The 27,351-nt window shown below is 48.4% G+C and overlaps 1 protein-coding gene across 1 annotated transcript; it reads left to right on the top strand.

Moving 5' to 3' along the window:
* MRPL51 (mitochondrial ribosomal protein L51) lies at positions 1–27,206 on the top strand. The gene is made up of 3 exons (XM_063962420.1): positions 1–124; positions 24,285–24,389; positions 26,955–27,206. Exons 1-3 carry the CDS (start codon positions 43–45, stop codon positions 27,149–27,151), a joined length of 384 nt encoding a protein of 127 aa, XP_063818490.1. The 5' UTR covers positions 1–42; the 3' UTR covers positions 27,152–27,206.
* The last annotated feature ends 145 nt before the right edge of the window (positions 27,207–27,351 follow it).

A 27,351-nucleotide genomic window follows, 5' to 3' on the forward strand; every position in this document is an offset into this window, starting at 1 on the left:
GCAGGCCTTCATCTGTAACTGGACTGTTGTGTGTTGTTGCAGATGTGGGGTGTGACGCAGTTGCTGTGGGGGAGCCGCCCTCTGGGCCCCCTGCTGGCCCAAGTCTCCCGCTCGTTTTCTCTCGGTGAGTTTCTCTGCAAATAAGACGTTGAGCTCTGGTTTATCTTTGTGATACAGGATTATTTTTAGGTCCGATAGACTCAGGTTGTGTGTAAAATGTTTAAGACCTCCCCCCCCTCATGCGTGCAGCCGTTTCAGAGAACAGTTTGGGGTATACTATTGTGTATTGATTGGGTGATTTTTGGCGCTGCGTCACCCGTGAGGTCCCTCTGGTGCGAGCCTACGCATAGAATTCACCGGATCAAACTGCGCTATGTGCAGCAATGCTTTCCTCGTCACTGCTGAGCTGTCTGCCTTCAGCTTTCTCATGAACGCTGAATGTCGCTATGCTGAGATATCATTCTGTAAAGCCTGGCTGCTGTGCAGGATCCTTGTAGAGACTCGGGGAGAAGTATAAAACCTTGGAGAGACATAAAGTATCAACAGATCAGCTTCTCATACCACTTTCAGACAGAAATCCCGGCATGTCAGTGCCGGGTAGTTTGCCGGTCTCGGCCTGACCCCCTGTTCACACAGAGAAGCAAATTAACGGGTCAAGAATTTCTACCCGGTAATTTGCGGATCAACACGGGTATTTCGTCTGTGCAAAAGAGCCAACCCGGGTAGAAATTCCCGGGTTGACCCTTTAACACAGAAAATGGACCCATGTTTATAGGCAAATTAGCGGGTAGAACTTCTTCACCCGGGAATTTGCCGTTCTGTGTGAACAGGGTACAAGTGTCGTTTTACAGGCTGGGTTTGTAAAATGACTGAATCTCCAAGGTTTGACACATCTCCCCCTGTGTGGGCGTGCACACCCTACTGCTCAGATCATAAGTGCACATTTTGTGGCTATTTAAAAAGTGAACAAAACTTTTTTTTTTTCTTACGTCCTAGAGGATGCTGGGGACTCCGTAAGGACCATGGGGGTATAGACTGCTCCGCAGGAGACATGGGCACTTTAAGACTTTAGAATGGGTGTGCACTGGCTCCTCCCTCTATGCCCCTCCTCCAGACCTCAGTTAGATCCTGTGCCCAGTGGAGACTGGATGCACTGCAGGGGAGCTCTACTGAGTTTCTCTGAAAAGACTTTTGTTAGGTTTTTTATTTTCAGGGAGCACGGCTGGCAACAGGCTCCCTGCCTCGTGGGACTGAGGGAAGAGAAGCAGAACCACTTTCCTGGACTGATGGGCTCTGCTTCTTAGGCTACTGGACACCATTAGCTCCAGAGGGTTGGAACGCAGGTCTCACCCTCGCCGTTCGTCCCGGAGCCGCGCCGCCGTCCTCCTCACAGAGCCGGAAGATAGAAGCCGGGTGAGTATGAGAAGAAAGAAGACTTCAGATCTTCAATGAGGTAACGCTGCGCGCCATTGCTAACACACACACACACACACACACACACACACACACACACACACACACACACACACACACACACACACGGCACTGTACGGGTGCAGGGCACAGGGGGGGCGCCCTGGGCAGCAATTATTACCTCAAAAACAGCACTGGCACAGGTCTCAGATACTGCGGAGGCAGTATAGTATAAAACCCCCGCCAGTATAAAGAAATTGAGCGGGACCGAAGCCCGCCGTCGAGGGGGCGGGGCTTGATCCTCCAGCACTAACCAGCGCCATTTTCTCCACAGCATGCTGCAGAGAAGTGCTCCCGGACTCTCCCCTGCTGAACAATAACAGGGGGCAAAAACGAGGGGGGTGGGGCACATTTATTTGGTGCAGATTGTACATGTGTGTGTGTGTGTGTGTGTGTGTGTGTGTATATATGTATATGTGTGTGTATATATGTGTATGTGTGTATATATGTGTGTGTATATATGTGTATATGTGTGTATATATGTGTGTGTATATATGTGTATATGTGTGTATATGTATATATATATATATATATATATATATATATATATATATATATATACACAGCAATAGGAATCATACAGCGGCACTCAGAGACTAGATCCCAGTAGGTAACGTGAAAAAAAGGACTTTTAATCCATAACAGCAAATAAGGTGACCAACGTTTCGGGGCGCTGGGGCCCCTTTGTCAAGGTGACAAAGGGGCCCCAGCGCCCCGAAACGTTGGTCACCTTATTTGCTGTTATGGATTAAAAGTCCTTTTCTCTGACGTCCTAGTGGATGCTGGGACTCCGTAAGGACCATGGGGATATAGCGGCTCCGCAGGAGACAGGGCACAAAATAAAAGCTTAAGGATCAGGTGGTGTGCACTGGCTCCTCCCCCTATGACCCTCCTCCAAGCCTCAGTTAGATTTTTGTGCCCGGCCGAGAAGGGTGCAATCTAGGTGGCTCTCCTGAGCTGCTTAGAATAAAAGTTTAGTTAGGTTTTTTTTTATTTTCAGTGAGTCCTGCTGGCAACAGGCTCACTGCATCGTGGGACTAAGGGGAGAAGAAACGGACTCACCTGAGTGCAGAGTGGATCGGGTTTCTTAGGCTACTGGACACTAGCTCCAGAGGGACGATCACAGGTTCAGCCTGGATGGGTCACCGGAGCCGCGCCGCCGTCCCCCTTACAGAGCCAGAAGAGACGAAGAGGTCCGGTGAGACTAAGGTAGCGCACAGCACCGCAGCTGTGCGCCATTGCTCTCAGCACACTTCACACTCCGGTCACTGAGGGTGCAGGGCGCTGGGGGGGGAGCGCCCTGAGACGCAATATAACAGAATACCTTAGGTGGCAAAACAGAATACATCACATATAGCTCCTGGGCTATATGGATGTATTTTAATCCCCTGCCATTTTACACAAAAAAGCGGGAGATAAGGACGTCGTGAAGGGGCGGAGCCTATCTCCTCAGCACACAAGCGCCATTTTCCCTCACAGCTCCGCTGGAAGGACGGCTCCCTGACTCTCCCCTGCAGTCCTGCTTCAGAATCAGGGTAAAAAAGAGAAGGGGGGGCATTGTTGTCAGCAAATAACAATAATTAACAGCAGCTATAAGGGAATAACACTTATATAAGGTTATCCCTGTATATATATATAGCGCTGGGTGTGTGCTGGCAGACTCTCCCTCTGTCTCTCCAAAGGGCTAAGTGGGGTCCTGTCCTCTATCAGAGCATTCCCGGTGTGTGTGTGCTGTGTGTCGGTACGCGTGTGTCGACATGTATGAGGAGGAAAATTATGTGGAGGCGGAGCAGTTGCCTGCGTTGGTGATGTCACCCCCTAGGGAGTCGACACCTGACTGGATGATTGTATTTAAACAATTAAGTGATAATGTCAGCAATTTGCAAAAAACTGTTGACGACATGAGACAGCCGGCAAATCAGTTAGTGCCTGTCCAGGCGTCTCAGACACCGTCAGGGGCGCTAAAACGCCCGTTACCTCAGTGGGTCGACACAGACCCTGACACAGATACTGAGTATAGTGTCGACGGTGACGAGACAAACGTAATGTCCAGTAGGGCCACACGTTACATGATCACGGCAATGAAAGAGGCATTGAACCTTTCTGACACTACAAGTACCACAAAGAAGGGTATTATGTGGGGTGAGAAAAAACTACCAATATTTTTTCCTGAGTCAGAGGAAATAAATGAGGTGTGTAAAAAAACAGCTAATTTCTAAAAAATTATTAGCATTATATCCTTTCCCGCCAGAGGTTAGGGCGCGTTGGGAAACACCCCCTAGGGTAGATAAGGCGCTCACACGTTTATCTAAACAAGTAGCGTTACCGTCTCCTGATACGGCTACCCTCAAAGAACCAGCTGATAGAATGCTGGAAAATATCCTAAAAAGTATATACACACATACTGGTGTTATACTGCGACCAGCAATCGCCTCAGCCTGGATGTGCAGTGCTGGAGTCGCATGGTCGGATTCCCTGACTGAGAATATTGATACCCTGGATAGGGACAATATTTTGTTAACTATAGAACATTTAAAGGATGCATTATTATATATGCGTGATGCACAGAGGGATATTTGCACCCTGGCATCAAGAGTAAGTGCTATGTCCATCTCTGCCAGAAGAGCGTTGTGGACGCGACAGTGGTCAGGGGATGCGGATTCCAAACGGCACATGGAAGTATTGCCGTATAAAGGGGAGGAGTTATTTGGGGCTGGTCTATCGGACCTGGTGGCCACGGCAACGGCTGGAAAATCCACCTTTTTACCCCAGGTCACTCCACATCAGCAGAAAAAGACACCGTCTTTTCAATCTCAGTCCTTTCGTTCCCATAAGTACAAGCGAGCAAAAGGCCACTCCTTTCTGCCCCGGGGCAGAGGAAGAGGAAAAAGACTGCACCATGCAGCCGCTTCCCAAGAGCAGAAGCCCTCCCCTGCTTCTGCCAAGTCTTCAGCATGACGCTGGGGCTTTACAAGCAGACTCAGATATGGTGGGGGCCCGTCTCAAAAATTTCAACGCGCAGTGGGCTCACTCGCAAGTGGATCCCTGGATTCTACAGGTAGTATCGCAGGGGTACAAACTGGAATTCGAGGCGTTTCCCCCTCATCGTTTCCTGAAGTCTGCTTTACCAAAGTCTCCCTCCGACAGGGAGGCAGTTCTAGAAGCCATTCACAAGCTGTATTCCCAGCAGGTGATAATCAAGGTACCCCTCCTGCAACAAGGAAAGGGGTATTATTCCACGCTGTTTGTGGTACCGAAGCCGGACGGCTCGGTGAGACCAATTTTAAATCTGAAATCCTTGTACACTTACATAAAAAGGTTCAAATTCAAGATGGAGTCACTCAGAGCAGTGATAGCGAACCTGGAAGAAGGGGACTATATGGTGTCTCTGGACATCAAAGATGCTTATCTCCACGTCCCGATATACCCTTCTCACCAAGGGTACCTCAGGTTTGTAGTACTAAACTGTCATTATCAGTTTCAGACGCTGCCGTTTGGATTGTCCACGGCACCTCGGGTCTTTACCAAGGTAATGGCCGAAATGATGATTCTTCTACGAAGAAAAGGCATTTCAATTATCCCTTACTTGGACGATCTCCTGATAAGGGCAAGATCCAGGGAACAGTTAGAAGTCGGAGTAGCACTATCTCAGGTAGTGTTACGTCAGCACGGGTGGATTCTAAATATTCCAAAATCGCAGCTGATTCCAACGACACGTCTACTGTTCCTAGGAATGATTCTGGACACAGTCCAGAAGAAGGTGTTTCTCGCGGAGGAGAAGGCCAGGGAGTTATCCGAGCTAGTCAGGAACCTCCTAAAACCAGGACAGGTCTCAGTGCATCAGTGCACGAGGGTCCTGGGGAAAATGGTGGCTTCTTACGAAGCGATTCCATTCGGAAGATTCCATGCAAGAACATTTCAGTGGGATCTACTGGACAAATGGTCCGGATCGCATCTGCAGATGCATCAGCGGATAACCCTGTCGCCAAGGACAAGGGTGTCTCTCCTGTGGTGGCTGCAGAGTGCTCATCTACTAGAGGGCCGCAGATTTGGCATTCAGGATTGGATCCTGGTAACCACGGATGCCAGCCTGAGAGGCTGGGGAGCAGTCACACAGGGAAGGAATTTCCAGGGCCTGTGGTCAAGCTTGGAAACGTCTCTTCATATAAACATTCTGGAACTAAGGGCCATTTACAATGCCCTAAGTCAAGCAAAACCTCTGCTTCAGGGTCAGGCGGTGTTGATCCAATCGGACAACATCACGTCAGTCGCCCACGTAAACAGACAGGGCGGCACGAGAAGCAGGAGGACAATGGCAGAAGCTGCAAGGATTCTTCGCTGGGCGGAAAATCATGTGATAGCACTGTCAGCAGTATTCATTCCGGGAGTGGACAACTGGGAAGCAGACTTCCTCAGCAGACACGACCTTCACCCGGGAGAGTGGGGACTTCACCCAGAAGTCTTCCACCTGATTGTAAACCGTTGGGAAAAACCAAAGGTGGACATGATGGCGTCACGTCTAAACAAAAAACTGGACAGATATTGCGCCAGGTCAAGGGACCCTCAGGCAATAGCAGTGGACGCTCTGGTAACGCCGTGGGTGTACCAGTCAGTGTATGTGTTCCCTCCTCTGCCTCTCATACCAAAAGTACTGAGAATCATAAGAAGGAGAGGAGTAAGAACTATACTCGTGGTTCCGGATTGGCCAAGACGGACTTGGTACCCGGAACTTAAAGAGATGCTCACGGACGAACCGTGGCCTCTACCTCTAAGAAAGGACCTGCTACTGCAGGGGCCTTGTCTGTTCCAAGACTTACCGCGGCTGCGTTTGACGGCATGGCGGTTGAACGCCGGATCCTGAGGGAAAAAGGCATTCCAGAAGAAGTCATCCCTACTCTGGTCAAAGCCAGGAAGGACGTAACCGCAAAACATTATCACCGCATTTGGCGTAAATATGTTGCGTGGTGTGAGGCCAAGAAGGCCCCTACAGAGGAATTTCAACTGGGTCGTTTCCTTCATTTCCTGCAAACAGGACTGTCTATGGGCCTAAAATTAGGGTCCATTAAGGTTCAAATTTCGGCCCTGTCGATTTTCTTCCAGAAAGAACTGGCTTCAGTACCTGAAGTTCAGACATTTGTAAAAGGGGTGCTGCACATACAGCCTCCTTTTGTGCCTCCAGTGGCACCTTGGGATCTCAATGTGGTGTTGAGTTTTCTAAAGTCACATTGGTTTGAACCACTTTCCACTGTGGACTTAAAATATCTCACATGGAAGGTGTCGATGCTGTTAGCCTTGGCTTCAGCCAGGCGTGTGTCAGAATGGGCGGCTTTATCATATAAAAGCCCTTACTTGATATTTCATTCTGACAGGGCGGAATTGAGGACTCGTCCTCAATTTCTACCTAAGGTGGTTTCTGCATTTCACATGAACCAACCTATTGTGGTACCTGCGGCTACCAGGGACTTAGAGGACTCTAAGTTGCTTGACGTTGTCAGGGCCTTGAAAATATATGTTTCCAGGACGACTGGAGTCAGAAAATCTGACTCGCTGTTTATCCTGTATGCACCCAACAAGCTGGGTGCTCCTGCTTCTAAGCAGACGATTGCTCGTTGGATTTGTAGTACAATTCAGCTTGCACATTCTGTGGCAGGATTGCCACAGCCAAAATCAGTAAAAGCCCATTCCACAAGGAAGGTGGGCTCATCTTGGGCGGCTGCCCGAGGGGTCTCGGCTTTACAACTTTGCCGAGCAGCTACTTGGTCAGGGGCAAACACGTTTGCTAAATTCTACAAATTTGATACCCTGGCTGAGGAGGACCTGGAGTTCTCTCATTCGGTGCTGCAGAGTCATCCGCACTCTCCCGCCCGTTTGGGAGCTTTGGTATAATCCCCATGGTCCTTACGGAGTCCCAGCATCCACTAGGACGTCAGAGAAAATAAGATTTTACTTACCGATAAATCTATTTCTCGTAGTCCGTAGTGGATGCTGGGCGCCCATCCCTAGTGCGGATTGTCTGCAATACTTGTATATAGTTATTGTTACAAAAATTCGGGTTATTATTGTTGTGAGCCATCTTTTCAGAGGCTCCTTTGCGTTTATCATACTGTTAACTGGGTTCAGATCACAAGTTGTACGGTGTGATTGGTGTGGCTGGTATGAGTCTTACCCGGGATTCAATATCCTTCCTTTTCTCTAACGTCCTAGTGGATGCTGGGCCTCCGTCAGGACCATGGGGAATAGCGGGCTCCGCAGGAGACAGGGCACATCTAAATAAAGCTTTTAGGATCACATGGTGCGTACTGGCTCCTCCCCCTATGACCCTCCTCCAAGCCTCAGTTAGGTTTTTGTGCCCGTCCGAGAAGGGTGCAATCTAGGTGGCTCTCCTAAAGAGCTGCTTAGACAAAGTTTTTTTTAGGTTTAAATCTCAGTGAGTCCTGCTGGCAACAGGATCACTGCATCGAGGGACTTAGGGGAGAGATTTCCAACTCACCTGCGTGCAGGATGGATTGGAGTCTTAGGTTACTGGACACTTAGCTCCAGAGGGAGTCGGAACACAGGTCCTCCTGGGGTTCGTCCCGGAGCCGCGCCGCCGATCCCCCTTACAGACGCTGAAGACGGAGGTCCGGAAAGCAGGCGGCAGAAGACTCCTCAGTCTTCATGAAGGTAGCGCACAGCACTGCAGCTGTGCGCCATTGTTGCTACACGTCTCACTGATTCAGTCACGGAGGGTGCAGGGCGCTGCTGGGGGCGCCCTGGGCAGCAATATTAAATACCTTTAGTGGCAAAATAAATACATCACATATAGCCATTAAGGCTATATGTATGTATTTAACCCAGGCCAGTTTTCTTAAAACCCGGGAGAAAAGCCGCCGAAAAAGGGGCGGAGCTTATTCTCCTCAGCACTCAGCGCCATTTTCCTGCTCAGCTCCGCTGGTGAGGAAGGCTCCCAGGACTCTCCCCTGCACTGCACTACAGAAACAGGGTAACAAAGAGAAGGGGGGCATAATTTGGCGATATTGATATATTAAAAGCGCTTATATCAAAAACAACACCTTCTAGGGTTGTTTATATACATTTATAGCGTTTTTGGTGTGTGCTGGCAAACTCTCCCTCTGTCTCCCCAAAGGGCTAAGAGGGTCCTGTCTTCGATTAGAGCATTCCCTGTGTGGCTGCTGTGTGTCGACATGTATGAGGACGATGTTGGTGTGGAGGCAGAGCAATTGCCGGTAATGGTGATGTCACCCCCTAGGGAGTCGACACCGGAATGGATGGCTTTAGTTATGGAATTACGTGATAATGTTAGCACATTACAAAAGTCAGTTGACGAAATGAGACGGCCGGAAAACCAGTTAGTACCGGCTCAGGCGTCTCAGACCCCGTCAGGGGCTGTAAAACGTCCCTTACCTCAGTCAGTCGACACGGGTACCGACACAGATGAATCTAGTGTCGACGGTGAAGAAACAAACGTATTTTCCAATAGGGCCACACGTTATATGATCACGGCAATGAAGGAGGCTTTGCAGATCTCTGATACTGCTGGTACCTCAAAAAGGGGTATTATGTGGGGGGTGAAAAAACTACCTGTAGCTTTTCCAGAATCAGAGGAATTGAATGACGTGTGTGACGAAGCGTGGGTTAACCCAGATAGAAAACTGCTAATTTCCAAGAAGTTATTGGCATTATACCCTTTCCCACCAGAGGTTAGGGCGCGCTGGGAAACACCCCCTAGGGTGGATAAGGCGCTCACACGTTTATCAAAGCAAGTGGCGTTGCCGTCTCCTGATACGGCCGCCCTCAAGGATCCAGCAGATAGGAGGCTGGAAACTACACTGAAGAGTATATACACACATACTGGTGTTATACTGCGACCGGCAATAGCCTCAGCCTGGATGTGCAGTGCTGGGGTAGTGTGGTTGGATTCTCTGACTGAAAATATTGATACCCTGGATAGGGACAGTATTTTATTGACTCTAGAGCAATTAAAGGATGCTTTTCTTTATATGCGAGATGCTCAGAGAGATATTTGTACTCTAGCATCAAGAGTAAGCGCGATGTCCATATCTGCCAGAAGAAGTTTATGGACGCGACAGTGGTCAGGTGATGCGGATTCCAAAAGGCATATGGAAGTATTGCCATATAAAGGAGAGGAATTATTTGGGGTCGGTCTTTCGGACCTGGTGGCCACGGCAACTGCCGGCAAATCCACTTTTTTACCTCAGACCCCCTCCCAACAGAAAAAGACACCGTCTTTTCAGCCGCAGTCCTTTCGCTCCTATAAAAGCAAGCGACCAAAAGGACAGTCTTATCTGCCGCGAGGCAGAGGAAAGGGTAAGAGAGGGCAGCAAGCAGCCCCTGCCCAGGACCAGAAACCCGCCCTGGGTTCTACAAAGCCATCAGCATGACGCTGGGGCTTTACAAGCGGACTCAGGAGCGGTGGGGGGTCGACTCAAGATTTTCAGCAATCAGTGGGCTCGCTCACAAGTGGACCCGTGGATCCTGCAGATAATATCTCAGGGTTACATGTTGGAGTTCGAAAGGTCTCCCCCTCGCCGGTTCCTAAAGTCTGCTTTACCAACGTCTCCCTCAGAAAGGACGTCGGTTTCGGAAGCCATTCACAAGCTGTATTCTCAGCAGGTGATAGTCAAGGTACCCCTCCTACAACAGGGGAAGGGGTATTATTCCACACTATTTGTGGTACCGAAGCCGGACGGTTCGGTAAGACCTATTCTAAACCTGAAATCCTTGAACCTGTACATACAGAAATTCAAGTTCAAGATGGAGTCACTCAGAGCAGTGATAGCGAATCTGGAAGAAGGGGACTTCATGGTGTCCCTGGACATAAAAGATGCTTATCTGCATGTCCCAATTTCTCTAACGTCCTAGTGGATGCTGGGGACTCCGTCAGGACCATGGGGAATAGCGGGCTCCGCAGGAGACAGGGCACATCTAAAAAGCTTTTTAGGTCACATGGTGTGTACTGGCTCCTCCCCCCATGACCCTCCTCCAAGCCTCAGTTAGGTTTTTGTGCCCGTCCGAGAAGGGTGCAAACTGGATGGCTCTCTTAAGGAGCTATTTAGTAAAGTTTTTTTTTAGGTTTCTAATCAGTGATTCCTGCTGGCGACAGGATCACTGCAACGAGGGACTTAGGGGAGAGACTGGCAACTCACCTGCGTGCAGGAGGATTGAAGTCTTAGGCTACTGGACACTGAGCTCCAAAGGGAGTCGGAGCACAGGTCAGCCTGGGGTTCGTCCCGGAGCCGCGCCGCCGATCCCCCTTACAGACGCTGAAGAAAGACGGCGGAACGGAGGTCCGGAAACAGGCGGCAGAAGACTTCACAGTCTTCAGAGAGGTAGCGCACAGCACTGCAGCTGTGCGCCATTGTTGTCACACGGCTCACTGACACGGTCACGGAGGGTGCAGGGCGCTGCTGGGGGCGCCCTGGGCAGCAATATAAATACCTATTTGGCAAATAAATACATCACATATAGCCATTAAGGCTATATGTATGTATTTTAACCCAGGCCAGTTATTAAAAAACCGGGAGGAAAAGCCCGCCGAAAAGGGGGCGGAGCTTATTCTCCTCAGCACTCAGCGCCATTTTCCTGATCAGCTCCGCTGGTGAGGAAGGCTCCCACTCTCCCCTGCACTGCACTACAGAAACAGGGTTAAAAGAGAAGGGGGGCATAAATTGGCGATATAATGATATATTAAGAGCGCATATATAGAAACAACACCTTCTAGGGTTGTTATATACATTATAGCGCTTTTGGTGTGTGCTGGCAAACTCTCCCTCTGTCTCCCCAAAGGGCTAGTGGGTCCTGTCCTCTATCAGAGCATTCCCTGTGTGTGTGCTGTATGTCGGTACGTGTGTGTCGACATGTATGAGGAAAATGTTGGTGAGGAGGCGGAGCAAATTGCCTGTAATGTTGATGTCACTCTCTAGGGAGTCGACACCGGAATGGATGGTCTACTTATGGAATTACGTGATAATGTCAACACGCTGCAAGACGGTTGACGACATGAGATGGCCGGCGGACAAATTAGTACCGGTCCAGGCGTCTCAGACACCGTCAGGGGCTTGTAAAAACGCCCATTTACCTCAGTCGGTCGACAGACACAGACATGGACACTGACCCCAGTGTCGACGGTGAAGAAACATACGTAATTTTCCTTTAGGGCCACGAGTTACATGTTAAGGGCAATGAAGGAGCTGTTACATATTTCTGATACTACAAGTACCACAAATAAGGGTATTTTGTAGGGTGTGAATAAACTACTTGTAGTTTTGCCTGAATCAGATAAATTAAATGAAGTGTGTGATGATACGTGGGGTTCCTCCGATAGAAAGTTATGGGCGGTATACCCTTTCCCGCCAGAAGTAAGGGCGAGTTGGGAAACACACCTTAGGGTGGATAAGGCGCTCACACGCTTATAAAAACATGGCGTTACCGTCTCTAGATACGGCCGCCCTCAAGAAGCCAGCTGATAGGAAGCTGAAAAATATCATGACAGTATATACACACATACTGGTGTTATACTACGACCAGCAATCGCCTCAGCCTGGATGTGCAGCGCTGAGGGGGCTTGGTCGGATTTCCTGACTGAAAATTTTGATACCCTTGACAGGGACAAGATTTTATTGACTATAGAGCATTTTAAGGATGCATTTCTATATATGCGTGATGCGCAGAGGGATATTTGCATTCTGGCATCAAGAGTAAATGTGATTTACATATCTGCCAGACGAAGACACGACAGTGGTCAGGTGAGGCAGATTCCAGACGGCATGTGGAAGTATTGCCGTATAAAGGGGCGGTCCATCGGACCTGGTGGCCATGGCAACAGCTGAAAAATCCACTTTTTGTTACCCCGAATCACATATCGGCAAAAAAGGACACAGTCTTTTCAGTCTCAGTCCTTTCGTCCCCATAGGGGCAGGCGGGCAAAGGCCAGTCATATCTGCCCAGGGGTAGAGGAAAGGGAAGAAGACTGCAGCAAGCAGCCCATTCCCAGGAACAGAAGCCCCTCACAGCTTCTGCCAAGTCCGCAGCATAACGCTGGGGCCGTACAAGCGGACTCAGGTGCGGTAGGGGGTCATCTCAAGAGTTTCAGTACGCAGGGGGCTCACTCGCAAGGGAACTCCGGGATCCTACATGTAGTATCCCAGGTGTACATTGGAAATTCGAGACATCTCCCCCTCACACAATTCACAGGCTGTATTCCCAGCAGGTGATAATCAAAGTACCCCTCTTACAACATGGAAGGGGGTAGTATTCCACACTATATTGTGGTACTGAAGCCAACCGGCTCGGTGAGATCTGAAATATTTGAACACTTACATACAAGCGTTCAAATCAAGATGGAGTCACTCAGAGCAGTGATAGCGAACCAGGAAGAAGGGGACGATATGGTGTCACTGGATATCAGGGACGCTTACCTACAGGTCCAAATTTGCCCTTCTCTCCAAGGGTACTTCAGGTTCCTGGTACAGAACTGTCACTATCAGTTCAGACGCTGCCGTTTGGGTTGTCCACGGCGCCCCGGGTCTTTACCAAGGTAATGGCCGGAATGATGATTTTTCTTAAAAGGAAACATGGACGCTTTCCTGATAAGGGCAAGGTCCAGAGAACAGTTGGAGGTCGGAGTAGCACTATCTTAAGTAGTTCTACGTCAGCACGAGTGGATTCTAAATATTCCAAAATCGCAGCTTTTTCCGATGACACGTCTACTGTTCATAGGGATGATTCTGGACACAGTCCAGAAAAACGTGTTTCTCCCAGTGGAGAAAGCCAGGGAGTTATCCGAGCTAATCGGGATCCTCCTAAAACCAGGAAAAGTGTCAGTGCATCATTGCACAAGAGTCCTGGTAAAAATGGTGGCTTATTACGAAGCAATTCCATTCGGCAGATTTCCCGCAAGAACTCTTCGATGGGATCTGCTGGACAAATGGTCCGGATCGCATCCTCAGATGCATCAGCGGATAACCCTATATCCAAGGACAAGGGTGTCTCTCCTGTGGTGATTACAGAGTGCTCATCTTCTAGAGGGCCGCAGATTTGGCATTCAGGATTGGATGCCGGTGACCACGGAGGCCAGCCTGAGAGGCTGGAGAACAGTCACACAGGGAAAAAATTTCCAGGGAAGTGTGATTAAGTCTGGAGAATTCTCTCTGCATAAATAAGCTTAGAGCAAATTTATAAGGCTCTAAACTTAGCAAGACCTCTGCTTCAAGGTCAGCCGGTATTGATCCAGTGGGATAACATCACGGCAGTCGCCCACGTAAACAGAAAGGGCGGCACAAGAAGCGGGAGGGCAGTGACAAAACTGCAAGGATTTTTCGCTAGGCGGAAAATCATGTGATAGCACTGTCAGCAGTGTTCTTTCCGGGAGTGGACGACTGGGAAGCAGACTTCCTCAGCAGGCATGACCTCCACCCGGGAGAGTGGAAACTTCATAGGGAAGTTTTTCAGCATGATTGTGGATCGTTGGCAAAGACCAAAGGTGGACATGATAGCGTCCCGCCCGAAAAACGGGACAGGTATTCCGCCAGGTCATGAGACCTTCAGGCGATAGCTGTGGATGTTCTGGTAACACCGTGGGTGTACCAGTCAGTGTATGGGTTCCCTCCTCTGTTTCTCATAACCAAGGTATTGAGAATTATAAGACATAGAGGAGTATGAACTATACTAGTGGCTCCGGATGGGCCAAGAGGGACTTGGTACCCGGAGCTTCAAGAGATGCTCACAGAGGACTAAGGGCCTGGGGAGCTAAGAAGGGACTTGCTTCAGCAAGTACCATGTCTTTTCCAAGAATTACCGCGGCTGCGTTTGACGGCATGGCGGTTGAATACCGGATTCTGAAGGGAAAAAGGCATTCCATAAGAGGTCATACCTACCTTGGTCAAAGCCAGGAAGGAGGTGACCGCACAACGTCATCACCACATGTGGTGAAAATATGTTGCGTGGGTAAGGCCAGGAAGGCTCCACGAAGGAAATTCAACTAGGTCGATTCTGCACTTCCTGAAAACAGGAGTGTTTTGAGCCTCAAATTGGGGTTCATTAAGATTTAAATTTCGTCCCTGTAGATTTTCTTCCAGAAAAAATTGACTTCAGTTCCTGAAGTCCAGATTGTAAAGGGTGTATTCCATATACAGTTCTTTTGTGCCTCTAGGGGCACCGTGAGATCTCAACATAGTGTTGGGATTCCTTAAAATCATATTGGTTTGAACCGCTCAAATCTGTGGATTTGAAATATCTCACATGGAAAGTGACCATGCTGTTGACCAATATCTCACATGGAAAGTGACCATGTTGTTAGTCCTGGCCTCGGCCAGGCGATTGTCAAAAAGAATGGGCGGTTTTGTTTTACAAAAGCCCATATTAGAATTTTCCATTTGAACAGGGCAGAACTGGGACTCGTCTCCAGTTTCTTCCTAAAGGGGTGTCAGCGTTGTCACCTGAAACAACCTATTGTGGTGCCTGCGGCTACTGGGGACTTGGAGGACTCCAAGTTACTAGACGTTGTCAGGGCCCTATATATATATATATATATATATATATATATATATATATATATATATATATATATATATATATATATATATATATATATATATATATATATATATATATATATATATATATATATATATAGTTAGGACGGCTGGAGTCAGAAAGTCTGACTTGCTGTTTATATTGTATGCACCCAACAAGCTGGGTGCTCCTGCTTCTAAGCAGTCTATTGCACGCTAGATTTGTAGTACAATTCAGCTTGCACATTCTGTGGCAGGCCTGCCACAGCCGAAATATGTAGATGCCCATTCCACAAGGAAGGTGGCCTCATCCTGGGCGGCTGCCCGAGGAGTCTCGGCATTATAACTTTGCCGAGCAGCTACGTGGTCAGGGGAGAACACGTTTGTAAAATTTTACAAATTTGATACTCTGGCTAAAGAGGACCTGGAGTTCTCTCATTCGGTGCTGCAGAGTCATCCGCACTCTCCCGCCCGTTTGGGAGCTTTGGTATAATCCCCATGGTCCTGACGGAGTCCCCAGCATCCACTAGGACGTTAGAGAAAATAAGAATTTACTTACCGATAATTCTATTTCTCGTAGTCCGTAGTGGATGCTGGGCGCCCATCCCAAGTGCGGATTGTCTGCAATGCTTGTACATAGTTATTGTTACAAAAATCGGGTTATTACTATTGTTGTGAGCCATTTTTTCAGAGGCTACTTCGTTTTGTTATCATACTGTTAACTGGGTTCAGATCACAAGTTGTACGGTGTGATTGGTGTGGCTGGTATGAGTCTTACCCGGGATTCAAGATCCTTCCTTATTGTGTACGCTCGTCCGGGCACAGTACCTAACTGAGGCTTGGAGGAGGGTCATGGGGGGAGGAGCCAGTACACACCATGTGACCTAAAAAGCTTTTTAGATGTGCCCTGTCTCCTGCGGAGCCCGCTATTCCCCATGGTCCTGACGGAGTCCCCAGCATCCACTACGGACTACGAGAAATAGAATTATCGGTAAGTAAATTCTTATTTTACCCCTCACACCAAGGGTATCTCAGGTTCGTGATACAAGACTGTCATTATCAGTTTCAAACGCTGCCGTTTGGTTTGTCCACGGCCCCTCGGGTCTTTACCAAGGTAATGACCGAAATGATGGTTCTTCTACGAAGAAAAGGCGTATTAATTATCCCTTACTTGGACGATCTCCTGATAAGGGCAAAGTCCAGAGAACAGCTGGAAGTCGGTGTAGCACTAACCCAGGTAGTGCTTCAGCAACACGGGTGGATTCTGAATCTTCCAAAATCTCAATTGACCCCGACAACTCGTCTGCTGTTCCTGGGAATGATTCTGGACACGGTTCAGAAAAAGGTGTTTCTCCCGGAGGAGAAAGCAAGGGAGTTATCCGAACTTGTCAGGAACCTCCTAAAACCAGGAACTGTGTCAGTACATCAATGCACAAGAGTCCTGGGAAAGATGGTGGCTTCTTACGAAGCGATTCCATTCGGCAGATTCCATGCACGGACATTTCAGTGGGATCTGCTGGACAAATGGTCCGGATCGCATCTGCACATGCATCAGCGGATAACACTGTCACCAAGAACAAGGTTGTCTCTCCTGTGGTGGTTGCAGAGTGCCCATCTGTTAGAGGGCCGCAGATTCGGCATACAGGACTGGGTCCTGGTGACTACGGATGCCAGCCTACGAGGCTGGGGAGCAGTCACACAGGGAAGAAACTTCCAGGGCGTGTGGTCAAACCTGGAGACGTCCCTTCTCATAAATATACTGGAGCTAAGAGCGATCTACAATGCTCTAAGCCTGGCAAAATCGCTGCTTCAGGGTCAGCCGGTGTTGATCCAGTCGGACAACATCACGGCAGTCGCCCACGTAAACCGACAAGGCGGCACGAGAAGCAGAAGAGCAATGACAGAAGCTGCAAGGATTCTGCGCTGGGCGGAGAATCATGTCATAGCACTGTCAGCAGTGTTCATCCCGGGAGTGGACAACTGGGAAGCAGACTTCCTCAGCAGACACGACCTTCACCCGGGAGAGTGGGGACTTCATCCAGAAGTCTTCCACATGATTGTGAACCGTTGGGAAAAACCAAAGGTGGACATGATGGCGTCTCGCCTCAACAAAAAATTGGACAGATATTGCGCCAGGTCAAGAGACCCTCAGGCAATAGCTGTGGACGCTCTGGTAACACCGTGGGTGTACCAGTCAGTGTATGTGTTCCCTCCTCTGCCTCTCATACCATAGGTACTGAGAATTATACGGAAAAGAGGAGTAAGAACAATACTGGTGGCTCCGGACTGGCCAAGAAGAACTTGGTATCCGGAACTTCAAGAGATGCTCACGGAGGATCCGTGGCTTCTACCTCTAAGAAGGGATCTGCTTCAGCAGGGACCTTGTATGTTCCAAGACTTACCGCGTCTGCGTTTGACGGCATGGCGGTTGAACGCCGGATTCTAAAAGAAAAGGGCATTCCAGAGGAAGTTATTCCTACCTTGATTAAGGCTAGGAAGGAAGTGACTGTACAACATTATCACCGCATTTGGCGGAAATATGTTGCGTGGTGTGAGGCCAAGAAGGCTCCAACGGAAGAATTTCAATTGGGTCGATTCTTACATTTCCTGCAAGCAGGATTGTCTATGGGCCTAAAATTGGGGTCCATTAAAGTTCAAATTTCGGCCTTATCAATCTTCTTCCAGAAGGAATTGGCATCAGTGCCTGAAGTACAAACTTTTGTCAAAGGTGTACTACATATACAACCCCCAATAGTGCCTCCAGTGGCACCGTGGGATTTGAACGTAGTTTTGAATTTTCTCAAATCTCATTGGTTTGAGCCTCTAAAATCGGTAGATTTAAAATACCTTACATGGAAGGTAACCATGCTATTGGCCCTGGCTTCAGCCAGGAGAGTTTCAGAGTTGGCGGCTTTATCATACAAAAGCCCATATCTGATTTTCCATTCGGACAGGGCAGAACTGCGGACACGTCCTCATTTTCTCCCTAAGGTGGTTTCGGCTTTTCACTTGAACCAGCCTATTGTGGTGCCTGCGGCTACTAGCGACTTGGAGGACTCCAAGTTACTGGACGTTGTCAGAGCATTAAAAATATATATTTCAAGGACAGCTGGAGTCAGAAAATCTGACTCGTTGTTTATATTGTATGCACCCAACAAGATGGGTGCTCCTGCGTCTAAACAGACGATTGCACGTTGGATCTGTAGTACAATCCAACTTGCACATTCTGTGGCAGGCCTGCCACAGCCTAAATCTGTAAAGGCCCACTCCACAAGGAAAGTGGGCTCATCTTGGGCGGCTGCCCGAGGGGTCTCGGCATTACAACTTTGCCGAGCAGCTACGTGGTCAGGGGAGAACACGTTTGTAAAATTTTACAAATTTGATACTCTGGCTAAGGAGGACCTGGAGTTCTCTCATTCGGTGCTGCAGAGTCATCCGCACTCTCCCGCCCGTTTGGGAGCTTTGGTATAATCCCCATGGTCCTGACGGAGTCCCAGCATCCACTAGGACGTTAGAGAAAATAAGAATTTACTTACCGATAATTCTATTTCTCATAGTCCGTAGTGGATGCTGGGCGCCCATCCCAAGTGCGGATTGTCTGCAATACTTGTACATAGTTATTGTTACAAAGATCGGGTTATTACTATTGTTGTGAGCCATCTTTTCAGAGGCTACTTCGTTTTTTGTTATCATACTGTTAACTGGGTTCAGATCACAAGTTGTACGGTGTGATTGGTGTGGCTGGTATGAGTCTTACCCGGGATTCAAGATCCTTCCTTATTGTGTACGCTCGTCCGGGCACAGTACCTAACTGAGGCTTGGAGGAGGGTCATAGGGGGAGGAGCCAGTACGCACCATGTGATCCTAAAAGCTTTATTTAGATGTGCCCTGTCTCCTGCGGAGCCCGCTATTCCCCATGGTCCTGACGGAGGCCCAGCATCCACTACGGACTATGAGAAATAGAATTATCGGTAAGTAAATTCTTATTATTATGTACGCTCGTCCGGGCACAGTATCCTAACTGAGGCTTGGAGGAGGGTCATAGGGGGAGGAGCCAGTGCACACCACCTGATCCTTAAGCTTTTATTTTGTGCCCTGTCTCCTGCGGAGCCGCTATATCCCCATGGTCCTTACGGAGTCCCAGCATCCACTACGGACTACGAGAAATAGATTTATCGGTAAGTAAAATCTTATTTTTTTCACGTTACCTACTGGGATCTAGTCTCTGAGTGCCGCTGTATGATTCCTATTGCTGCATGTTTATTACTCCAGAGGGCACCGGAGCATTATTCTTTTGGGGTGAGTGCCAGTTCTCTTCAAGATATATAGCGCTATTTTAAGCTGGGACCTTGGTTTCAGTTTATTATGGCGCTGGGTGTGTGCTGGCATACTCTCTCTCTATCTCTCCAAAGGGCCTTATTGTGGGTCAGTCCCCATATTTATTTATCCCAGTGTGTGTGGGGGTGTCAGTACGTGTGTGTCGACATGTCTGTAGCGGAAGGCTCGTCTAGGGAGGATGCAGAGCAGATGGTGGTGGTGTCTCCGTCGGCACAGCCGACACTTGATTGGGTGGACATGTGGAATGTTTTGAATGCTAATGTGGCTTTATTACAGATTGGACAAAGCAGAGTCCAAAGACAAGCAGGGAATTAACCCATGGCTTTTACTGTGTCCCAGGAACCTTCAGGGTCACATAAACGTCCCTTTACCCAGTTAGCAGACACTTATACCGACACGGATTCCGACTCCAGTGTCGACTAGGATGATGCAAGGTTGCACCCATGGGTCGCGAAAGTATTCAATATATGATTATTGCAATAAAAGATGTTTTGCATATCACAGAGGATTCCTCTGTCCCTGACACGAGGGTCGGCATGTTTAATGAAAAATAATTCATCTCATGAGCTGACCGTTTTATTTAAAAAAAAAAAAAAAGCTTGGGAGACTCCTGACATTAGACTGCAGGTTCCCAAGGGAATTATTATGGCGTATCCTTTCCCCTCAAAGGACAGGTTACGGTGGGAATCCTCGCCCCACGTTGGACAAGGCCTTAACGCGCTGGTCCAAAAAGGTAGCATTACCGTCCCCTGATACGGCGGCCCTATAGGATCCTGAGGATCGTAGGCAGGAATCTACCTTAAAATCAATTTATGCGACTACGGGAGCCCTATTTAGACCTGCAGTAGCGTCGGCATGGGTAGGTAGCGCAATTACAGCTTGGGCTGATAACTTGTCTTATGACATTGACACCCTAGATAAAGATAGTATAGTGTTGACCTTAGGTCACATCAAGGACGCAGCACTATATATGAGAGAGGCTGCGAGAGATATTGGGCTTTTGGGTTCAAGAGCTAATGCCATGGCAGGTTCTGCTAGTAGGTCCCTACGGACCCGTCAATGGACAGGTGATGCTGGCTCAAAGAGTCATATGGAGGCTTTACCTTGCAAGGGTGAAGTTTTATTTGGGGAGAGCCTCGCGGACCTGGTTTTCACAGCTACCGTGGGTAAGTCGTCTTTTTTGCCTTACGTTCCTCCACAGCAAAAGGAAACACCCTAATAACAGATGCAGTCCTTTCGGTCGCATAAGTTCAGAAAGGGGCGTGGCTTTCTTTCCTCGGTAGAGGTAGAGGGAAAAGAATACCGGCTACGGCTAGTTCACAGGAAAAATGTCCTCCCCGGCCTCTACCAAATCCATCAAAGAGGTGCTTCCACACCGATTTTCTAATTGGCCTTGCCAGCTACTTCCCCGGAGAGGAAAATAGTTTTGGCTGCCATACTAAAGCTGTGTCAACAGCAAGTGATTATCATGGTTCCCCTAGTGCAACAGGGAAAGGGGTTTTATTCAACCCTATTTGTGGTCCCAAAACCGGATGGCTCGGTCAGACCAATTCTGAATCTAAAATCCCTAAACCTATATTTAAAGAGGTTAAAATTCATGATGGAATCTCTCCGGGCAGTGATCTCCAGCCTGGAAGGGGGGGATTTTATGGTGTCGCTAGACATAAAGGATGCATACCTTCATGTCCCCATATATCCTCCTCATCGGGCGTACCTAAGATTCGCTGTACAGGATTGTCATTGCCAGTTTCAGACGTTGCCGTTTGGGCTTTCCACGGCCCCGAGAATTTTCACCAAGGTAATGGCGGAAATTATGGTGCTCCTGCGCAAGCAAGGGGTCACAAGTATCACATACTTGGACGATCTCCTGATAAATGCGAGTTCAAGGGAACAGTTATTAAAAACCGTGTCTCCCTGAGAGTACTACAACAGCACAGCTGGATTCTAAATCTACCTAAGTCGCAGTTGGTTCCGACGACTCGTCTGTCTTTTTTTGGGCATGATTCTGGATACGGGAAAACAAAGGGGTTTTTCTCCCGGTGGAAAAAGCCCAGGAACTCCAGAACATAATCAAAGACCTATTAAAGCCAAAAGGAGTGTCAGTTCATCGATGCACTCGAGTATTGGGAAAGATGGTGGCGGCCTACGAGGCCATTCCATTCAGCAGGTTCCATGCAAGGACTTTTCAGTGGGTCCTTCTGGACAAGTGGTCAGGGTCCCATCTGCAGATACATCGGAAGATACCCTGTCCCCAAGGGCCAAGGTCTCTCTCTCTCTCTCTCTCTCTCTCTCTCTCTCTCTCGCTCTCTCTCTCTCCTGTGGTGGCTCCAGAGTTCTCCCCTTCTAGAGGGTCGCAGGTTCGGCATTCAAGATTGGGTTCTTGTGACCACGGACGCGAGCCTCCGAGGATGGGGAGCAGTCACACAGGGAAACAATTTTCAGGGAATATGGTTAAGCCAGGAGGCTTGTCTACACATCAATATGCTGGAATTAAGGGCCATATACAACGGCCCCGACAGGCGGAGAATCTTCTTCGCAACCTACCTGTTCTGTTACAGTCAGACAACGTCACAGCCGGGGCGCATGTAAACCGCCAAGGCTGACAAGAAGCAGAGCAGCAATGGCAGAAGCCACCAAGATTCTTCGCTGGGCGGAAAATCATGTAAGCGCTCTGTCAGTGGTCTTCATTCCAGGAGTAGACAACTGAGAAGCAGACTTCCTCAGCAGACACGATCTCCATCCAGGAGAGTGGGGACGTCATCAAGAAGTCTTTGCAGAGGTGACAAGTCGTAGGGGACTTCCTCAAATAGACATGAGGGCGTCACGCCTCAACAGAAAGCTTCGGACGTATTGGTCCAGGTCAAGGGACCCTCAGGCAGTGGTAGTGGACGCCCTGGTGACACTGTGGGTGTTTCAGTCGGTCTCTGTGTTCCCTCCACTTCCTCGCATCTCAAGGATATTGAGAATCATAAGATGAACAAGAGTGCAGACAATATTCATTGTTCCAGATTGGCCTCGAAGGGCCTGGATTTCAGATCTTCAGGAAATGATCACAGAAGATCTGTGGCCTCTTCCTCTCAGGGAGGACCTGTTACTACAGGGGCCCTGTGTGTTCCAAGACTTACCGCGGTTACGTTTGACGGCATGGCGGTTGAACACCAAATCCTAGCTGGGAAAGGTATTCCAGATGAAGTTGTCCCTACTCTTATTACAGCTAGGAAGGAGGTAACGGCGAAACACTATCACCGTATCGAGAAAAAATGTGTCTTGGTGTGAAGCCAAGAATTCCCTAAGGATGATTCTCAACTGGGTAGTTGTCTCCATTTTCTGCAGTCAGGAGTGGATATGGGCCTGAAATTAGGCTCCATTAAGGTGCAGATTTCGGGTTTATCTATATTCTTTCAGAAGGAATTGGCTTCTCTCCCAGAAGTCCAGACTTTGTAAAGGGAGTGTGGCTCATCCAACCTCCTTTTGTGCCTCCAGTGGCACCGTGGGACCTTAACGTGGTGTTACAGTTCCTTAAATCACACTGGTTTGAACCTCTTCAAACAGTTGAATTGAAGTTTCGCACTTGGAAAGTGGTCATGGTATTGGCCTTGGCATCTGCAAGGCGGGTGTCCGAATTGGCGGCTTTGTCTTACAAGAGCCCCTATCTGATTTTCCATGCGGATAGAGCAGAGTCGAGGACTCCTCCTCATTTTCTGCCTAAGGTGGTTTCGACATTTCATATGAACCAACCTATGGTGGTGCCTGTGGCTACGGGTGCCTTGGAGGATTCCAAGTCCCTTAATGTAGTCAGGGCCTTAAAGATTTATATCGCCAGAACGGCTAGGGTTAGGAAAACAGAAGCTCTGTTTGTCCTGTATGCAGCCAACAAGGTTGGCGATCCTGCGTCTAAACAGACTACTGCTCTCTGGATCTGTAACACGATTCCGCAGGCTTATTCTACGGCTGGATTGCCGGTTCCAAAATTTGATAAAGGCCCATTCCACTAGGAAGGTGGGCTTCTCTTGGGCAGCTGCCCGAGGCGTTTTGGCATTACAGCTTTGCCGAGCTGCTACTTGATCGGGTTCAAACACTTTTGCAAGATTCTACAAGTTTGATACCCTGGCTGATGAGGACCTCATGTTTGCTCAATCGGTGCTGCAGAGTCATCCGCACTCTCCCGCCCGGTCTGGAGCTTTGGTATAATCCCCATGGTCCTTACGGAGTCCGCAGCATCCTCTAGGACGTAAGAGAAAATAAGATTTTAAACCTACCGGTAAATCTTTTTCTCCTAGTCCGTAGAGGATGCTGGACGCCCGTCCCAGTGCGGAAAAAAATCTGCAAGGCTTGTATATAGTTGTTGCTTACATAAGGGTTATGTTACAGTTGAGATCAGTCTTTGGCTGATGCTGTTGTTCATGCTGTTAACTGGTTTAGTATATACCATGTTGTACGGTGTGTATGGTGTGGGCTGGTATGTATCTCGCCCTTAGATTAACAAAAATCCTTTCCTCATACTGTCAGTCTCCTCTGGGCACAGTCCTGAGGTCTGGAGGAGGGGCATAGAGGGAGGAGCCAGTGCACACCCATTCTAAAGTCTTAAAGTGCCAATGTCTCCTGCGGAGCCGTCTATACCCCCATGGTCCTTACGGAGTCCCCAGCATCCTCTAAGGACTAGGAGAAAAAGATTTACCGGTAGGTTTAAAATCTTATATTTTTTTTTTAAGTGGGTTCATTTATACCCTAGAATATTTCAAAAACTTTATTTTTCCCCTGAACATTTGGGACGTGATGCAACTAGAAACAATTTGCGCTGGTAATGTTCTCCCGCCCCCCTTCTCCCTTCATCTGCGTAACATCTGTCACCGCGTACCACAGTGACTGTGAGCCACGCTGCTAGGACATAGTAAGGGCAATTGCCTCAGACTACAACTTAGGGTGCTATGTGTCTTGCAGGACGCTGCAGTCTATTCCGGGACCCTGTTCCACAGCCCAAAAACATTGATCGCTGGGACCACAAGAGGTCGCTGTTTGGTGTATATGATAACATCGGAATTTTGGGTAAGTGTGTGATTTTTGTAGTCCTTTTGGTATTACTATTATTAACATTTATTTTTGTAGTGCCAGCATGTCACCCACAGCGTAGAACATGTAATGAAGAGACACACTGTGCACTGGCCTACTGTCGATTAACATGAAGGATTGAGCGATTTCTGGAATATCGGCCAAACCAAAGGGAAAAGTACATAGAAAATTATCCATGATGCGGTCGGAGGGTTGTAGGAGTGTAGGCGGAAAATAAATGTTCTGTAGAGGGATGGTAATTGGGTACAAAAGAATAAAGGGTGATAACTGGATAGAATAGGGGCTTAGGGTGGGATGTATTAACATATATTGCCCCCATCGCAGAGATGTTGATCGCATATGTACTAACATATGCGATCAACATCGCAATGCAGTGACGGAGGCCCCCGACGATATCAGTGAGGTGGTGTGCGGGGGGTCTCCGTCACCTCCCTGGTCTCTTCTCCTCAGCTGCCGGGAAGCAGCAGCAGGCTGTCCCCGGCGCTGCCTCCTCCTCCCTGCAGCCGGCATGACCTCCTGCTGCGTTGCTAGGGAGAGGAGGAATTTTCCTTCCGGGTCCAGGCTTCCTGGTGGGGAGGGGGGGAGGTGTCTGCGGCAGGGGGCGGCGGCTGACGATAAGAGGCCCATAGGCTTCTATAGGGTATCTCCATCCAAAGATGGCGATACCCTCATGGGCGAAAACGCGGCAGCCGGGTGTTGGTACATACGAAAATGCGATAAGACGCCCCAAAACGGGGGTTTTATCGCATTTTCCCTTTAGTACATCCCGCCCTTAGTAGGGTAGGTTAGGAATTTGATAAGCTGCATGAAGACGGGATATTTTCGGGAATGCTTCAAAATTGAGAGACTGAAGTCTTGTTGTACGAGGGAGGGAAGAACTGTAACCGGGAAAGAGAGCCGGTAATGGGTGTGGACGAGAGGTGCAGATATTGGCTAGAACAGGAGAGACAGTTTTGGGGGTACTTGGAGATAATCTATGTTGCTGCAGCTTAGTTAATGTCCTATGTTAGAGGTGTTTGTATACAGTATTTGGGTTGGTAAATACAGACATCTGATTTAGGGAGTGACAGCGGAGCAGCAGAAGAACATCTAAGATTATATATCCTATATCCGATTCATAGCCTGCACACCGACACCTATCCGCTGTGTCTGTACATACTGTGTGGGGCTGTGGTATTGTTACACACACAATTCTCACTAACCAGTGATGCAGAAGTTGGTGACGTGTGTCGTGTGTAAAGATCCAGGATAGTGTACCGAGAGACTAACATAGTGTACACTGTGTATCAGAGGGATCAAATGGGTGCTGTATGCTTATCATTTGTAATGTGGAATCGGGTAGGGGGTAATCTCGCCCCCTGTTACAGAACGGTGGCAGCGATGTGGGGCAGTGCCTCCTTTATAATGGTGACGGCTATAGGAGAAAGGTTACAGAAAGAGGAACTTCGTGTCCACTGTTGTCATGTCAGTACTTTTATAACCAGGGTGGCTGTGGGGGTCATTCCGAGTGGTTTTAGCAGCCGTGCAAACGCTATGCCGCCGCCCACTGGGAGTGTATTTTAGCTTACCAGAAGTGCGAACGTTTTTATCGCAGAGCGCCTGCAAAAAATTTGTGTAGTTTCAGATTAGCTCAAAACCTACTCAGCGCTTGCGATCACTTCAGACTATTCAGTTCCAGATTTGACGTCACACACCCGCCCAGCATTCGCCCAGCCACACCTGCGTTTTCCCTGGCACGCCTGCGTTTTTCCGAACACTCCCTGAAAATGGTCCGTTGCCACCCAGAAACGCCCACTTCATGTCAATCACTCTGCGGCAACCTGTGCGACTGAAATGCATCGCTAGACCCTGTGCAAAACTGCATCGTTCGTTGTGCCCGCACGTCTCGCGTGCGCATTGCGCCGCATGCGCAGAACTGCCGGTTCTAGCTAGCGATCAACTCGGAATGACCCCCTGTGTACGTTGGCAAAGTAAAGCAATGCACCTCGGACACTCAGAGTCCACCGGTTTATTTTCATTGAAGAGCTACAATTATTATTTGCCAGAAAAATTCTGTGTTGTACCATACTCTGATGGAAGGAGGTATAACCCAAAAGAACTCCCAACGTATGGAGATATCAAATATGTGGATTTATTTAATAAAAATAGGAATAGATAAAATATACAATAATATACTAGACGAATTCAGGTTTTAGATACAAATGCACATACATTGTATTCTGAAAAAAATAATTAAAAGTGATTGTAGAATTTAATGGAGATTTCCAAAAATGTAGGTGGGTAACCGCAATATAATGGTGCACTATTGTATTGGGGTTACCCACACGAGCCTTTCATGTTCTACTATTAAATTTTTTACAATTTTTGTTTCAATTTATTATTATTATTATTATTATTATTATTTAGCCATTGGTACTCCCGACGGGAGATTTTTACTGCACTTTACCGAAGCGACCTTGTGTTCTTACCACAGAGAATATAGTAATATCTGGCTGCCGCCAGCCTGGCCTGTCCATCCTTATGTTCTTATTCTCATTGCAGGTGACTTCAAAGCGCACCCCAAACAGTTGATCGTCGGCCCCTCCTGGCTGAGAGGCTGGAAGGGGAATGAGTTGGAGAGGTGCATTAGGAAGAAGAGGATGATTGGAAACAGGATGTTCTATAAGGAGAGACATAACTTGAACAAGAGGATCAGTTTCCTGTACAGAAGATTTAACCGCTATGGAAAACATCGCTGAGGCCTCCATGGCCGCCTGGTTTTTCTGCAGGCACCAAATAAATTATTTCATATTACTTTTGTCATTGATTGTACACTTTCTTTATGGGGGCGGTACAGCATTTCTGTATGTAGAAGGGCTGGTGTAATGGTTACGGCCTCATAGCACTGAGGTTATGAGTTTGATTCTCACCGTGGCCCTAACTGTGTGGAGTTTGTATG

This window comes from Pseudophryne corroboree, chromosome 3 (genome assembly GCF_028390025.1).
Source record: "Pseudophryne corroboree isolate aPseCor3 chromosome 3, aPseCor3.hap2, whole genome shotgun sequence".
NCBI classification, from domain to species: Eukaryota; Metazoa; Chordata; class Amphibia; order Anura; family Myobatrachidae; genus Pseudophryne; species Pseudophryne corroboree.